Genomic DNA, 18,002 nt, shown 5'->3' with positions numbered 1-18,002 from the left:
CGACAAATGCAGGCTGACATCTCCCGCTTTGTCTGGCAGGGCCGCAAGCCACGAATGAAGAGGGTCCTCTCCACGCTTGCTCCGGAGGCGGGGGGTCTCGGTATTCCGGACCTCCGTAAGTACTTTCAGGCGGCACAGCTGCGATATCTGGTGGAGTGGAGCAGGTGGGAGTCCGACAAACACTGGCTCTTTCAAGACCAGGCAGTGGCGGGCCGCACCTTACAAGAGGTTCCATTCTTGCGCCGCGCGCATCGCCCCCCTAAACTTTACGCCTCCTTTGTTACGCGGGTCCCCCTGAGGGTGTGGGATGCAGTCTGTGAGGCTCGGGGCCTCACCACCTTCCCTTCGCCGTTCACACCCATAGTGGGCAACCCGGACTTCTCCCCAGGGATGGAGCCGGGAGTTTTTTCCCATTGGGTGCAGGCGGGCTGCAGGGTGCTCTTCCAGATCTATGGACCGGAGGGCGTGATTCCTTTTCAGCAACTTCGCCAGGAATTCGGCCTGACGGAGCTGGACAGATTGCGCTACATGCAGGTTCGGCATTGGGCCCTCCAGACCCAGGTGCGTGGCACCGCTGCTCGTCAAATTACACCGTATGAGAGGTGGCTGGCTACCCGGACCTCCGACGCTAAGCTAATTACCGATCTGTACAAGTACCTACAACCCCCGCCGTTTCACTATTATAACCCGGGGAGGGAGCGCTGGCACAGAGAATTGGGTAGGACACTCAGCCACAAGGAATGGGACAAAATTGCGTATCGGGCGCGGCACTCTGCATATCATACGGGCCTTACGGAGACCTTTACTAAGGTGTCCACTTATTGGTACTACACCCCGGAGAGACTGTATGAAATGCATAGACACACTGACAAGGGGTGCTGGCGGGGCTGCGGGCAGGAGGGTACCCTCTCACACATTCTTTGGGATTGCCCCGTGCTGACCGCTTACTGGAAGGAAGTTTTGGACGAGGTGGATAAGCACTTTGAGATAGAGCTGCCGCGCTTTCCGGCGTATGTCTTGCTGGGCCTCCCCAATGACCTAATGTACCCACTGAAGTCCCGCAGGGGTAGGCAGATCGCGATTGCGCTGGGGTCTGCGGTCCAGAACATCCTTATCCACTGGCGCACCACCACTGTCCCCTCCATCACGGGTTGGTTGCATAGGCTTTGGCATGTGCTGGGAATGGAGAAGTTGTCGCTTACGGCAGAGTGGCTGCGGTGGCACCCTTCGATTCATGGTCTCCGATGGACCCTCGAGTATGAGGATCGCGTCTCCCTTTACGCGGACGATATTCTTTTGTACCTTGCTTCCCCGCGTGAATCATTGATTGTGTTAGTGGATGTGTTGCGTTCATTTGGCTGCAACTCCGGCTTAGTCATCAACTGGGCTAAATCCTGTGTGTATGTCCTTTCGGGGGAGGCTCCTATCCTTCCGCGGGGTTGTCCTATCCAGGTTGCTCCGCAGGGATTTAAGTACCTGGGTATCTTTATTACCCTTGACGCTGCGGCCCGATATAAACAGAACTTACTCCCCCCCCCCCTCCAGCGCCTGAAGGAGGATGTGGCGCGTTGGAGGCGCTTGCCGCTCTCGCCGCTCGGCCGCGCGGCATTGTTTAAGATGATGTCGTTGCAACGTTTCTTATACGCTCTACAAAACACGATGGACGTCGTCCCGGCACGCTACTTTCGGGAGGTGGAGGGTCTGCAGCGCCACCTGTTTTGGGATGGGAGGCCGCGTATCGCCCTCGCGAAGCTGACGCTCCCGTGGTATGACGGGGGGGGTCGACCTCCCAGACATCAAACGGTATTACTGGGCCTCCCAGCTGGCTGCGATAAACCACGGCCTTTATGGGCCCGCCCTTAACCCGGCTTTTGAAATGGATAAATTGATACTGCCGGGTGGCGACTACAATCGTGCGCTCTACTCTAGATCGCTCGACGCACGCCTGACGGGTCCTACGCGGGTCGCGGTACGGGTGTGGCACGCGGCAAACTTGGCGGTGGGGTGGAAGGATCGGTTGACCCGGGCGACGCCACTGTATGCATCTGAGTGATTGGGTTGCTTGTGGACCTCGAAAGGCTTTGAGAAGTGGGACACGATAGGCATCAGTAGGGTGGGCGATCTCTGGACGAGGGGGGGATTCAAAACGTTCGCTGTGCTGCAGGCGGTATTCCAGTTGCAGGACAGGGAGTACTTCCGGTATGTACAGGTTCGTCACGCGCTGTGTTCTGTATTCCCGGATGTGGCGTCCATCCCGGAGTGCTCTCCTCTGGAAGATAGAGTGCTAGATGGGCATGTACCGGATGGCACTATCTCATTGATTTATAAAAAGCTCATCAACGATCGCTCGGGACTGCTGACTGGCCTTCGTGAGGCATGGGTTGCCGATGGCTTGGAGCTGGATGACGAGGACTGGGTGTCTGCGGTGGCTTCCCCGAAAGAGGTGGCCATACCGGCCCGCCTTCGTTTCGTGTAGCTCAAAATACTCCACAGGGTCTACGTTACGGGGCCGAGACTGATGCATATGGGATATGCCATGGACGGGCTGTGTAAGCGTGGGTGTGGTTCGCTAGGGACCTTCTTCCATACTTTGTGGGAATGCCCGGAGGTGGCGCGATTCTGGCGTGGTGTACATGCGGTGTTGCAAGCGGTCACGCATGTGACGCTGTTTCCCGAGGCTAGGAGATGTCTGCTAAATGTGTGGGAGCCGACTGATTACACGGTGCCGCATACGTGGTGGGTGACTCTGGGATATATGGTGGCCAAGCGTGACATAGCCCAATTGTGGGGCTCCCAGAGGTCACCAACGGTCTCGGTGTGGAAGGACAACATGGATTGGTGTATGTTTCGGGAGAAGGTAGTGTATGTGGCGAGAGGTAAGCCTGGGAAATGGGTGAAAGTGTGGGGCCCCTGGAACTCCTATTGTGGCGGGATTTGTACCCCGCCGCTGACGCCTGATTTGGCAGTGGCCCAGTCTCCCTAGTCTGCTTGTTACCTTGGTTCTGGGTATCGTTTTCATTTTGTTTCTGTCCTGGCCCGTCCCCCCCCCCCCCCCCCCTATTCCTGTGGATCGGTAGGGTCCTCCCCAGGGGAGCTCATAATGCTGCTTTGATTTTTGCTGCCTTGTGGGTTTGTTTGTAGTTTCTTATAAAAAATGGAACCGCCAGTTGGGGGCTCCGGACGGTGTGGCCGCCAACGCTTCCCGACTTCTGGGACTTTTCTCACTTGTCGCTTGTGTTTAATAATTGTGTCTCTGCTCCTACTGTTTGCTAGCGGCCGGCCTGAAGGTTGTAGGCCCATTCTTGTATATCTTTTGCATTCTGTAATAAAGGTTTCAAAAAAAATAAATAAATAAATAAATAAATATTCAGGGACATTATCTGAAGATCATAAAAGGTGGCATCTTTAGGATCATCTGAATTCCTAAGCCAGCCCAGCCTTCAAGAGAGGAGCAGGGAGATGAGCATGCACAGAGCACTCCAGCTAGTAAAGGTAATAGGAATAAAAAAGCACATTTAGAATGGAAGTGAATCGGATTTGAAAAGCCCCTTTAAAATACACTTAATCTTTTCCAACGTGAGCATGAAATTCCATAATAGCTGCTATCGTTGATGTAAAACTGAGTAAATCTCACTCCAGTCGAGTGAGGTTGGTTTGGTATGTATATGTGTAAATAAAGATTAAACACTGTCTTCGATAGGCCTAGCGGTTCAAATACTGCAAGTTGTGTTACCTTTATACGAAAATTTGTAAATAAAATGCAAATGTTGTTGGAGTGCATTTGTTTGCAGAGTTGCATGGCTTCTTCTTTTGAAGGCAGTCCTCTAATAATCGTAATGAATCAAAACTGCCTTAAACATAATTTCTTGTACACAAGGATATCTGCTTGTGATTGGCTGCTGTAAAGATCTCATAAAGACACAAAAATAAATATGAAACGTTGAACTGTGAGTGGCATATGACCATCTCACCAAATGAAAATAATGCTGCTTGCATAGTCCATGAAAAAGAAAGTTGTTTTACTAAGAAGTAGCAGGGCTTATAAAAAAAAACAAGCATTGGCAATTCCAGTCGGCCTAACTAATGTTCAGATAGAAGCAAGACTGATTGGCATTGTCAATACTTGCTTACTTTATGTAGTCTTTCAAGATCGATGTTGTATCTTCCAGATTTCTGGTGCAGTTTGTCTAGTACCTATGTTTTAACTATTGCTGCCTGTTTTGCTCATTTGATTACCATTTCACTTTTATTAATGTAAATGTTATTGCAATGGTTTTAATTAATCATGCAGATAAAGATTACTTAGACTCCGTAGTGACCACTGGGAGCACTGAAAGACCGCAGACTGCTGCTGTTTAAAATGTGGCTCTGTTTGCAATGCTGCATTTGGAGCAGGAACAATGGCAAATGTACCAATGGCAAAACCAACAAGTATTGGCAAAGCCAATAGGTCTCACCTTTGGGAGAGCTAGTGACTTTGCCATTGTCTTTTAGCAATGTTGTAGCTCAGCGCAGCTGGTGGGCAGCATGGCTAGAAGTTAGAAAAAATAGCTATGATGAAGACCGTGCTGGCTGCATCATAGCATTTTTGTGCTGATGGGGGCATGGGCAACAGAGACAACATGAGTGAGGGTGGGAGGGAATGGGCAACGGACAACAGGACTGTAAAAAAACAAACCAAAAACTGTATGACTTGGCCAGAGCTGTCTGCATCGTGCGTTTTTTCTGTATTTTCAGAGGAGTATGGCTGTGACAGGTGCGTGACCAGGTTTTTTAATTGAAGGGGACCTTCATGCTCAATAGTCAGGAAATGTCGGCTAAAGGAAGTGAGGATCAATGGGATTCTAAGGAGCTTGAAAGTCCAAATTCAAAGGTGGAGAACAAAATTCTGTTTTTTGGGGGTTTTTGTTGTTGTCGTTTTGTCCCATTTAGATGTTGTTTGTTAAAATATATAAAAAGAAAAGAAAATTGTATAAAGTACAGAAGAACCAGGAAGTGGAATATTATTTTTCCTTTAAAGTTACAGGTAACATTTAGCTAGAGCCTAGAAATGAAAGGCTAAGCAGATAAAGACAAAGACAAACAATAAAAGGTTAAAAGAATAATCAAAGTATTCTGTCAAAGGGGACAGAAGACTGAAGCAGGTCAGGCGAGAAGTTGCAGTCGGAGGGAAAAAAAGACAAGACAAAGTAGTAGTATAACAAAATGACTACGAGGCATAAAACTTACTCCTGCTTTTGTCTCCGAGGGTACAGGCTCGGAAAGAGCCCGATTTTCCTGAAAGGAAGAAATGCAAGAGGAAATTATAGGACGATTGAGAGAGTCAACCACTCCCATAACCACAGGATAATAGTGACTGGCAACAAAATACAACATTACTATGACGAGTTACATTTTATAGACTAATTCCCCAATAAAGAGGACTTGGAAAGTGCATTAATCTGAATAAAAGACTTCGAGTCAGTTCAACTTGTCACGTGTTTTTTTGATTAGCAGAAATCGATCTAACCTAAGTGGAACATGTTCGAAATTAAAGTTGCCGTGTTCCTCTAGTGACTATCCCCCAAAAGTTATTTTTACTGGCAGAGCTATTAGTTTTGTCACAGAAAATGGCAAAGTACAGATTACAAACTTTAAGCTGTAACCTTTGACCGGAAATGGCTAAAATAGTCATTCAAGGGATACTTTTCATTTTTATTAAAAGGCCTATTCATTGGTGAAGTTGGATTTTAAACAATATTTAGGAAAAGTAATTTTTTTTAAATTACATTTTCCCAGCCTGAAACTCCTGAAGGCTAATTTCCATTAGCTCTCTAGAAGCTGTCCGGCCAGTATTTGGCCTTAATGAGATGTGAAAGCTGCTTCCAGGGCTGGAACAATGTCCTGGATGTGAGGAGAAGTTTTCTTCACCTTGCTGGGAGATCAGTTAGGGTGAACCCAGGAAGTTCATTAACTTATAAAGGCGCCTGTCCTTTCTCAAATCAATTTAAGGTGAGACCTGAAGAAGGCAACCCTCCAGCATGGTTGACATCAATCCCATTGGCAGGAAACCTAGCTCCAAAACTGGTTTTGACTGATCACAGGAGAGGAGGTTGCTCATCTCCATAGCCAAACCTCTGGGTGGACACACAGCTTCTGCACAAGGAAGGAAGGGTTTCTGCTTCTTGAAGTTTAGAAGTAAGGCGCCCATGAGATTTTAGTAGGGCAAACAGGAACTGCTGCTTAAGTGGGAATAGTTGCCCCGTGGGAACCTTTACCCAATTTGTTAGGGAGGAGCCAGGAGTCCCCTGAATCCATTGGCTGGTGTCTTCCATAAATATGGCACCCCACAACACCTTCCTCATAAACTTTCTGGAACTCCGGAAGATCAGAAGACGACTGGACCCTGCTTGCTGTAACCTGAGAGGAGCTTTGAAAGACTGGGCCTGCTCCCTCTTGTACCCAGGACAGCGATGTGGACTCTGAGTCAGTTGTCTGACCTCTGTGGCTACAGGACACAGCAAGCTGCAAGACACCATTTTTCTGAAATGATTCGTATCAGCTGAACCTTGCTATTGGCCTCTGCTAGAGTTGCCCCCTAAGTACTATTCCTGAGGTCCTAGGAGACTTAGAAGTGACTAGAGGTGCTTCTCCAGAAACTTGTTTGACTTCCAAAACCTCTGCAGCCATCAGGGGGACCTCAGGGCAAAAAGTGTCCAATTTCGATGTATGTTTTTTGCATGCAGCTTCAGGCTTGCCATGCTGTTGATTTTTAACTCCATAAACACAACTAATTCACAAAGTAAAATATTTGTCTAGGACGAACATGCTTGGTTTGGCTGACATATGCTTCAATGTATCAGCCTTAAATTGTGCCTGGGTTCCGGTCTACGGCTTCCCTAGATGCCTACTACGTTTCAGCCCTATTTTTACTTATAACTTTCAAAATTCATATCTCTGATTCCCCTTATTGAGTTTTTGTCGTTTTGCTGTAATTTTCTTACATTTTACTCTTTCTAATTTTCACTCAACCATTTATTTTACCTTATGACTTTCAAAAGAACGTAAGGATTTGATTTCGAATCGGAGTTCACTTTTTTAAGTCTCGCCTACGTTGCAGCGCATGCGTTGCTTGCCTTGGTGAGATCTATAGTTGTTGGTTTTCTGTCCGGCTTCTTTGGAAGTGGGGTTTGTGTCCGCCCTGTCTCCCTTATGCCCCGCCCAGTCACCTAGCGCTGCAGCGCATGCGCGCTTCATCTCTTCACATTGTGTCCTGTTTCCCTTCCACCATTCACTCGAAAGCTATCATTTTCTTGAAATTGTGTTTTATCAAGAACATGTCAATTGTGCACATTGGCTTCACAAATGTGTTTTGTATGATGGATGACGTTTTAACATTTCAGTTTCCTCGTTCGTGTAGTAAGTTTTCTGTAGTACTCTTTCCGGGTCATTCATTCTACGGTTCTTCTAATTTGCCATGCAGGTTGTCGACGTACTGACCCTCCACACCTATTTAGTCACGTGAGGAGGGCTATGAAGACTTCTTCCGGGCGGTGGTGTAAGTTGGGGACTTTGGAAGCGTTGGGGGTTTGGAAGGTTTGGGGTCCCAGCACAGCGTCATGACAGCGGGCAACGGCAACTGGTTGTCGGGTGTAAACGTGGTGCTATTTATGGCGTATAGCAACCAGCGTTCATGACCTTTACGCAGACAAGAAAACCTCGATATCTGGATGTTTGCGTTGTCAGATTGCTTGGATAGTGGCTGGGCTTCACGGAAGCACAAATGCTTTACTTCACCCCGACGCGGGAGCGAGCGTGCCTGCTCTGTTAATGCCAAAGAAAGTCTGGAAGAACTCTTTCAGGACCTAAATTAGTTTAGCAGAGACTTGAACAAGTTCTCACCTACCAACATTAAATAAACAATTAAACAAGAAGGAAATATTATTTAGTAACCATTTTTATTTTTTCACTTTTTTCAATTTAAGTGGGATCTATTTAGAAAACATTATACATTATTGTGTAAACATTTCACATATAAGTTCATTTAGTAATGTACAGAACAAAAAACATTTACATTTAAATGTGCATAACCCCGTAGCTAATGTAACACACAACAATTCATACTCTCAAGCATACATCAATCATACTCCTACTCTTAAAATAATGACAAGCATTTAGAGGTTTGGCAAAGTCCCCCAGAGAGAGCTTGGAGGGAAAAGACAGCAATAGACACAGTTTTTTCAGATCGTGCTGGGTCTCTTGGGACCTCTCCTCTAGATGGGTAGGATAGCCCTACGCGCGTTTCGGTGAGGAAACCCCTTCTTCAGGGCCATCAACTGAAGGGGCTTAAAGCCCTAAAATGAGACGGGGTTATCTGTAGAGAATTAAATATTTTGATTTTAGAATGAGGTAGGAAACCATTTTTAAACATTACGTTACGACTTCATATCTCTTAAGTAGATCCACAGTGAGTACATCTGGGATCATCCAAGCATGTGGTAAACCCAACATGTTATCACAATAAATAGAAATAGCTTAAATCATTTAAGAGTGATTAAAAGTGTGAAACCTTCACCAGAAAGTAAACAATAAAGAAACCTACAAGTGTAGAGTAATTAATACATAGACCAGACTACCTGAGTAGTAAGATACACAATTGGAGTGCCAATCACGATAGTAGTATTATAGGCAAACTTGTCTGTTCAGTAAATTTCAGGGCATGCTGCGTCTAGATAGAAAGGTTTACAATTGTTTGGAATACTGCGCATTTGAGAAACACAGTAGATTATGTTTTCTACATATGGGGCTTAAGGGAATACTTACCCTTACGCATTTACGAGAACATTGGAATTCCTAGTCCAGAAGCGGGTGGGGACTCTCTCAGTCAAATGTTTTAGTTCCATAGTGTCCGCTGTGTGATTATAACCTGGATGGTTCTGCTTGCAATGCCCTTTAGGGAGATGACAACAAAGTATCACAATGTGTCATACCAACTGATAGGGCATCTAATGGGTCATCATGTGTCTATCAATATGAAAATGATTCGACATCATCTAAGGCCTCGGCATAATGGAATGCTTACCCTTTGTTTTTTTGGATAGTAGTGATTTCACTACTTCAGGTGCGTCTAGGTTCTTCTTGGGGCAAGGATTAGATTCCACGCAGTGCACTGTATCCACCAATACGGTTAGATCTAATTGCTGCTTGGATGTCTCTAAGGAAATAACAGCAATGTTTCAATGTATATACTTATAATAGCTACCATTTTGTGATATCCAGCATCACACTATCTAAGCACAGCCTCTACGTAATTTTACATTGGAGTACCATTAATTTTTGTAAAGTTGTATAGCCCATCATAAGAAACAGCAAAAGAAAAACTATTAATCCTTTGTGGGCAATACGACGCATTTTGCAGGCTTGCTAGTCCATGCTTAGTATGCGTGCTAAAAAGGTATCGTGACAGATGGCAGATTAAAAGAAGCTGTATTCCTTTTGGAACGTTACGATGTCCCTACAAACATGCTAAGCAGGTCTCAGGATACGTGCTGAAAATGTATTAGCGAATATGGTACGCCTTGCTTTAATACTAAATGTATCATAACGATTAGTCCGGGACGATAAGGCTAGCGAGCGAGGCTTACCTGATTATAGCAGAGTGTCGGTGTAACTCGGACATCACCATAGACAAGTTCTTCGAGGCTCGTAATGTTGGCGCGGATTTTAAATCGTATTCTGATTGATGGTTGGCCTAAAAGATAGTCACGAGGTATCCCACGTGATCGTATTGTAAGGACTTGCAGCCCAATGCTATATATGAGTTACTGCGGGCGCCATATTGTAATGTGAGGCTAACCTCATCTTACAGTTCCATGATTAAATATGACCGTCCTGGTATTTTGTATTAGTTAGGGAATAATTCTTAGTCGATACATCGGTAAGGGTCCCAGGGAATTGTGGATATGTTGCCATCCGTAAATATATTTAAATTCGACGCGCCATAAATTGAGTATTTAAAAAAAACTCCGAGCGTGATTGAGTTCGGGAGGCAGTACGTAATAAATCCTTTTAGCTACTGGACTGTACGTAATGGTGTGTACCCAAAGACTTTTGATTCAAAAAGTCGTTGGAGATTTAGTCACGATGGATCAACTGGGCAGTATCAGGCACTCGGTAAAATGGGCATAAGATTTAGTCCCCAATATTGATGTGTCCAGCCTGTAATCCTCACATAGATTAGGGGAATTATGTGACTAACCACACAATTTCCTCATTTAACCCTTTGCGCACTGTATCAAAGTAGAAAATCCAAAAAGATTCTCGCTCCTTTCTTATTTTATCTGTGTCTCGTCCTGCTTTTGGAATGACTTTCTCCAGTATCAGCCAACGAAGTTCTTTCTCAGTGTGGTGCAGATCCAAATAATGACTTACCATTGGGGCTTGTCTTTTTCCCGTTCTGATCGCAGATTTATGTTCGGACAATCTAGTTCTAAACTCTCTGCTTGTCTCTCCTATGTAACCTAGTCCACAAGGGCAGAGTATTAGATAGACCAGGTTACTGCTTCTGCAATTCGTGTGACTTTTCAATTTAGCTGTTTTGGAGCCATAGTTGCAAGTTTGGGTGGTGATCGCTGAGGGACACGCATGGCAGTTGCCACATTTGTGGTTCCCTAAGATAGGGGGGAGTCCATCAATAGTCATCTGATGTTCTTTACGTGGACGTTGTCTGCTGTGAACCAGCTTGTCTCTTAAATTGGAGTTTCTTCTAAATGCTACGATGGGGGGAGCTAGAGCACTATCTTCTTCGCAGACATTGAGGATTTTCCAATTCCTGTGCAGTACCTTCTGAATTTTATTGTTCAGGCTAGAGTGGTTAACTACACAGACGATCTTATCAAGTGAGGGTTTTTGTCTCCCAACGATCAAAGCGTCTATGTTATAATATTTGGCGCGTTTCATGGAGTGTCTCACTAATCGTCTAGGATAACCTCTATGGAGAAGTCTCTTCTGGAGTTCTTCTGCATGGAAAGTGAACTCACTCATATTGGTGCAGTTACGTCTAATCCTTAAAAACTCTCCAAAGGGAATGGAGTCCTTCTGACAGCTTGGATGAAAGCTGCTATGTTGTAAGATGGTATTTTTCGCAGTCTGTTTTCTGAAGAGGCTAACTTCGATCTTACCTTTGCCATCAATGATCCAAATATCTAAGAACTCCACTTTCTCTGTAGAGTGTTTGGCCGTAAATTTTAAATTCACGTCACTCAGGTTAAGCCACTCAATAAATTCTAGAAGATCCTGTTCATTCCCTGACCAGATGAAAAAAATATCATCTATAAATCTGTGCCATGCCTGTATGTTCTCATAAAAAGGGGCTATTTCGTTAAAGATGTGTTTAAGTTCGAATTCGCCCATGTATGTATTCGCTACACTAGGAGCACATGAAGCTCCCATACTGGTGCCTTTGATCTGATGGAAAAGATCATCTCCAAATTCAAAAAAGTTGTTATGTAGTACTATATCGAGGCATTCCAGAATGAATTCATTTGGTCTGTCATAGAATTTATTGAGTGGCTTAACCTGAGTGACGTGAATTTAAAATTTACGGCCAAATACTCTACAGAGAAAGTGGAGTTCTTAGATATTTGGATCATTGATGGCAAAGGTAAGATCGAAGTTAGCCTCTTCAGAAAACCGACTGCGAAAAATACCATCTTACAACCTAGCAGCTTTCATCCAAGCTGTCAGAAGGACTCCATTCCCTTTGGAGAGTTTTTAAGGATTAGACGTAACTGCACCAATATGAGTGAGTTCACTTTCCATGCAGAAGAACTCCAGAAGAGACTTCTCCATAGAGGTTATCCTAGACGATTAGTGAGCCGCCCATTCGATTGGAGTTCCTCTCCGGCACCGTTATCCCTGGCGTGGCTACGCTCTCCTGCATTGCCAGCGAGTTTTCCCTGGATTACTGACCCCTGAAAAGTACTCCCAGCCGTTATTCATACAGGTCCACCCCCCTGGTTGTACCCTTGGTGGTGCTCAGCTAAAATTAGCTGTTCACGCGGTCTCCGTACCTCGCCTCCCCTGACCATTTTCCCGCTTCCATTGGGCAATTTCTTATGCTCAGGCCAGCAATTTTATTTTGTCCTGATGATGATCCTAGTATTCTAAGACAGGATTGAAACGTCGTCGACCTAAGCTAACAACGTGCACATTAAACCATTGTGTTAAAAAAGTGCATGTGCTGTTACAAAAAAGCTTCTAAACATTGGATTTGCATATAAGCTCTCTCCGTCTTGCCTGAAATGCCCCCTTGTATGTAATTGTTTTACATGTATTGTCGTTTTTTTTCCCCCAAAGGATACAGGACTGTGTCCCACAATAGTATGTATATTGTATATGTGATTATTACATTGTAGAAATAAATAGGTTTGTCCGGCTGGACATCCCACAATATAGTTTCGATTCCGGACTATATTTATCCCAATTGTACCTTCCCTTCTTCTAAGGACCACTGTTTCTTGTTTAAAAACATAATTACCCAAGGTCCTTGATTACCTCTTCTGGGTACCCTTGTGTCTTTTCAAATATGTCTCTTGAATTGTGGCCAGGGCTAGCTGTGGTGGACTAACCTCTGTATAAGGGCTCTGCACAACTCATGGGATACTGTCCCTCGCCTGGACTGCAGATGTAATCTGGTGTATACCTGATATGTGTCTGTGCTTTACAAAATGTGTGACGGATATTGTTTATTGACCTCTGCATGAACCCTATTGCGTCATGCTGTGCATTGTTTTGCTGTTGGTTACTTGTGTGCAGTATGACAATAAAAATGAAATAAATAAAGAAACAACATTACAAAATACGCAATCTGTGTCTCGCTTCTCGTGTGGATAAGCTTTGAAATTGTGTTTTGAATTGTATATTTGACTTGTGGAAAGTTGCTCTGTGCGCCTCTACCCACCTATTGATCAAATTATGAGCCTCACAGATGCGATGATGTCTGGTGAGGCCGGCCAGCCCTTTATCTTCTGATGGATTTTTCTAACCACAGATTCTTCACCTTTAGAATACTCCCCTGGCACCAGACTGGATCCTGTAGTTTTTGCACTTATGCACCACTCTGTGGAATTGTGAGGCTCCACGTTTGCCTCATTTTGCCCCGGATGTGCCAGAGCAGAGCCAAATATCGGTGCCACTGCCAGGCTCAACCATGCCCACAGCGGTCGCCCTAGTCCTTTTGAAAACTTGGTGACATGCGCAGTGTCTGATTGCTTTCACTGTTTTACCCAGTCCTTCTCCTCTTTGGCATCAACCTCCAAACCACTTTAGTTTGCCACTGTAGGAAGGTGGCTCTGTTTATACTATACCAAAGTAAGGTATAGTGTGCACAGAGTCCAGTGGATCCCCATAGGTAGGCAGAGGTAAAAGTAGAAAATACCTTACTCTCTATTTGTGGTAGTGTGGGCTTAGCAGTAAGGCTTTATAAGAGAGTAGTGTTAAGCACTTATTGTACACACTCAAAGACTGAACTCAGATCAGTTTGTTTGTATAAAAATATTATTAGTTGTATTTTATTTTTAGAACCAAGCCTGGCCTGGTGCAGGTAAGTGAAACCATACTTTGCAAGAATAATGCTGTTGATTATAGTTGGAATGCAGTAGAATGCAATTGGTTTGTTTATGGGTAAGTCAACAGTCAAAATAACTTTTCAGTTACTTTTGTAATTACTTTGTACATTACTTTTCAGATTACTTTTTACGTTACTTTTTCTACACCGTGTGATATGCCTAGATATCCCACTGGGACATAAATCAGTTTTTGTATATATGCAATTTTTTGAGGTTTCATACAAAACCAACTCCACTCTTAGAACAAGAAAGCAGTCAATGCACTCCTATGGTAGAAAACAATGTTATCGGTTTAATGGGAAGTAATTAGGTTTGGGAGTTGATTCTCTGGGGTTAGAACAAGCGTTTTTCCCAGGGCGAAGGATGCGTTCCCAAAGTACCATCAGTGGCAGGAGGGTAGCCGGGTGCAGAGTGCTGAGGCCCAATGTGGGAAAGGGTGCCTCCGGTTGGTGGCTGCTCACTAGCAGGCAACAAGGTTGTGGGAGCAAAGCTCCTGGTTTTAGGCTCAGGGCAAAGGGGGATCTGATTTAGCACACAAGGTGCACCCACAGGGGCGGCCGGGTGCTGTTTTGGCGTCAGGTGCCCTGTTGGATTCTATGGGGATTCACTGGTTGCAAGAAACACTGCAGGCTTGGCGACGAAGATCTTCTGGAGGCAACCACGGGTTGGAGAGGTAAGTTGGTATGTCTTGGGATGACGGTACCCCGTTGGATGGGCCACCCAAGGCTGTGGCATGTCAGGTGCAGGGGTGTTTTTTGGCGTCTGGTTTCTCTGACCGACATCCGTTGGGGGGGATCCTCCAGAAGAGGGCTGCAGGAATCGGTTGGAGACTTGAGGTAGGTCAGGGATCACCACGTCCCAGGTCAGGCTCTCCGGGGTGACCCCCTTGTGGTGTTGTGCCACTCAAACTCAGGCTGTGGGCGTCTGGTGCAGAGTGGTGCAGACTTGCGGGTTTCTTTGTCTTCAGCAGGCTCGGAGTCTTTCTTTGGAGATTATTTTGAACAGAGCTGCTGTTCATGTAGATCTAGTCTGTGTTGAAGGCATCCAGTCCTCCCAGGGTTCTGGAGGTCGCTGCCTGCAGGACAAGGTGACTTTTGGCACAAGATCTCTGGAAACTGCAGACGGGCCGGTAGGGCAGGGGCCAAGTCAGTTCTTCTCTGTAGTTTCCTCTGCTGGGCGTCTTCTTTAGTCCTCCTTCTTCGTAGGTTCGGGGAATCTGCTTCTGGGTTCAGGGATGCCCCCTAAATACTGTATTTAGGGGGGCGTATTAAGGGTCTCGAGGCCTGTAGCCACTGGGATACTGTCCTTAGGGTGATTACACCCTTGGTGTGCTCACCACACTTGGGGGAGTGGGCACAGTCCCACACCCTGATTGGAGAGTAGCTGCTATCTGCAAGATGGCAGGCACTGAAGAGTGGGCTTCACCTCGCCTCCCCCACCCGAGGGGTGGGGTTGGCAGAGGTGTGCACACCTTATGGGCTGCTGTAATTTTTCCTGCCTGTCTTCCTACTGAATGGGGGGGGGGGTAAGAAGAGAAGGGGGGTAAGACGAGAAGCGGGCCTGCTCCTAATAGCTGGAGAGGCTGGGGGGGGGGGGGGGGGTGTAGGTGTGTGTAGGCGTGTGTGTGTGTGTAGGTACAGAACCTCTAAGGGTGTCACAATATGTGCTGCACCCCTTGGAGGCCTTTCCTGGTCATGGTACCTTTTACAAGGCACTTGCATGTGGCCAGAGAGGTGCCAATTGGCGGTACAAAGGTACAGTTTTGCAACACAGCCCCTGGTGAACTTAATTGGCTGGGGCCTAGGGCTCCTCAACTCAAAATGCGTCAGAAATCTGCCAAAAGTGGGGGTGTTATTGCCACAGAAACCCACTTTCCTAGAGCCATGAGCGGCACACAGCCACCATGTGGAATGAAAGATTAAACATTTTCTTCCTGGATCCCAGGAGCAGGTCCTAGGCCTAGCTCCCCTCTGCTGTCGGACCCTGAACAGCAGGCTCTCATGCTATGTGCTTATTTTTCACCCTCTTCCACTCTGCCCCCTGATTATTTTCCTATTTGCCCCCTGCTTGTGTGCCTCTCTTTACCCCCTAATCGTTTTTGTCTCTGCCCCCTAATGATTGTTCTCTCCTGCCTCCTGCTTGTGTGTTTCTCTTAGCTCTTGAGCATTTTCACTCTCCTCCACCTTGGTCGTTTTGTTCCTTCCTAACACTTTACCCATTTTTTCAGCCATTTCGCTCCTTTCACACTCTTTTGCAATCCTGCTCATTTTCCCGATTCTGCGGATTCCTGCCTCTCGTCATCCCTGCCCTCCACCAGCCTGCACCCCTCCCTCCTCCCAGACCAGAACATACTTAATGGAGGCTGCAACGCAGCCACACACTGCAGGCGCGTGGTGTCCGCACCCAGTGCCAGGAACCCTGGGTCTCAAACTTCCCAAAGCAACACCACCACCAAACTTCGTGCTTGGACCCTTGACACCACAACATTAACTGCTGCCGCACATCTCCCCGATAGATGGTAGAGCCTTTCGGCTGCCTACACTGCCCCTTCTCCTGCAACACTGGAGCACCTGCCCTCATGACAACCACCTCCAAGCCTACAAACCAACATAATGCACCTAGTTCAGAACAACTCGCTGCATCCTTCTCAACACAATGCTCAAGCTGCAAACACGGACCTCATCATGACCCTCTCCCCCCGACGTCATCTTCCTCACCGAGACCTGGCTCCTGCATCTGCTTCCAACATGAAGGTAGAGTGATCGCAGTCAACTGGCGCTGCTCAATCTCCACACATGGAGGTGTAGACTGCGTAAGCTCTATGCAGCACCATGCTGCTGTGATAGAAGATTCTCCTCTCCCGAAGCAGTTGCCTGATCTGAGGATAAATGCAAATGCTCATGCCCAGGTTTTCCAGGTACCATAATCTCCTTGCCCAATCCAGAGGCTCTGGTATAACGTGGGCCTGTCATTCCTGCTTTTCAGAACTCTCGGCAAGAGAGACAGTGGCAGAAAGGCATACATGATTCTTTCTGGTAGAGACTCGATCTAGCTGCAGATTCCTCACTTTTTGAATATTCCCCAGGTGCGAGACTGGATCAGGAAACTTTTCAGCAGTATTTCAGGACGCCGGTATGTGGTGCAGTGCTGCTCTACATGGCTGCCGTTCCGCTCTGGAACTAAAATGCAGCCTATATAGGTGCCTCTCCAGTGGGCTGATGTCATTTGCTTTTGGAATTGTCCACGCCTCCAGACACAAAGCCCCAAAAGCAAATTGGCATGACCAATGTGCAGATTCCTAGAATTGGGATATATACAGATGCTCACAACATAACTATTCACAAATCAGCACACAGTTGTCAAAAAAATACTAATTTCATCACTTTTGAATGGCCCCATTAGCCCATCCTTGATTTAAATGTAACTTAACTTTTCTTTGCATTGGCACTAAATGCTGTGAGCCAAATTCCATTCAGACATCTTGCTGATTTCACCTACTGCTTCTTACTGACCACAGAGACATGTGGTAACAGTTCCAACCGATCAGTGCAGAAACATTGCGGCAAAGACATTCTATGTGTCCTGAGAGACTGGAATGAAGCCTTTAAAGATGTACTATTTTAATACACAAGGTGAAGTCGTAATTGAATATTCAAAAATTAGGAATTTGGTTCAGCATTATATAGGCACTGTAACACCACCCCCTATTGTGGCACCCGATTCATATTATCTATGGGAGAGAGCTGTGAGATAGTGCAGAGAGTAGTTGTAAATCTGAACTGAAGCAACTGATACCTTGAGCATGGTTGCCTTAATGGCTTCCTGACGATTATGTTCAAAGTTCATAAATGTATCCCCAACAGAGCAGGAAGTGGCTAATCCATGTATTGCATCTAGGAATACCTGAAGAGCATATGACATTAAAGACATGTTTTAAGTATGTGTGCTCTGCTAACCATTCTCTTTATTCCAACAGAGGCCAAAGCAGCAGAGGAAGCTGGCACCCACGTATGTGTGGCAGTGAGACCAGGAAACGCTGATCTGACAGATGACGAAAAATTGCATTATAGACTAATCGCATCATTCAGTGAACTTCAGTTGCCAGCCTTGCCTAAGGCTTGAAAACATGTGCTGTATGAAAATAAAGAGATCTACAAATATTTTAATTCTATTACGGTTAATATTATAAAGAACATCTACATTAAACCAAACAATCAGAAAATCGTTTTGAGCATAGTCTGAGTGCTGCCTGTTGGAGCCCAAAAAATATACTTTGCTCCTTCCACATGAAAACCCTGCTTCCAAAAGATTTTAGTAGACAAAACCTGCAGCTTACACGAATTGTGCTCAACAGATAATGCAATTTTATTATTAGATCAAGCTCTGCCCACATGC

At 45.8% G+C, this 18,002-nt stretch overlaps 1 protein-coding gene across 2 annotated transcripts in view; it reads left to right on the top strand.

Annotated features, from left to right (window-relative positions):
• ENOPH1 (enolase-phosphatase 1) overlaps window positions 1-17,773 on the top strand; it is a 166,110-nt gene extending 148,337 nt beyond the window's left edge. For both annotated transcript variants that reach the window (XM_085641236.1, XM_085641237.1), the window contains one exon: window positions 17,584-17,773. In XM_085641236.1, the coding sequence (XP_085497362.1) occupies window positions 17,584-17,729 (146 nt within the window). In that variant the 3' untranslated portion in view covers window positions 17,730-17,773. The remainder of the gene's footprint in view (window positions 1-17,583) is intronic.
• The last annotated feature ends 229 nt before the right edge of the window (window positions 17,774-18,002 follow it).

This window comes from Triturus cristatus, chromosome 2_2 (assembly GCF_964204655.1).
Source record: "Triturus cristatus chromosome 2_2, aTriCri1.1, whole genome shotgun sequence".
Lineage (NCBI taxonomy): Eukaryota > Metazoa > Chordata > Amphibia > Caudata > Salamandridae > Triturus > Triturus cristatus.
This window is presented reverse-complemented; position numbering and strand designations above follow the sequence as displayed.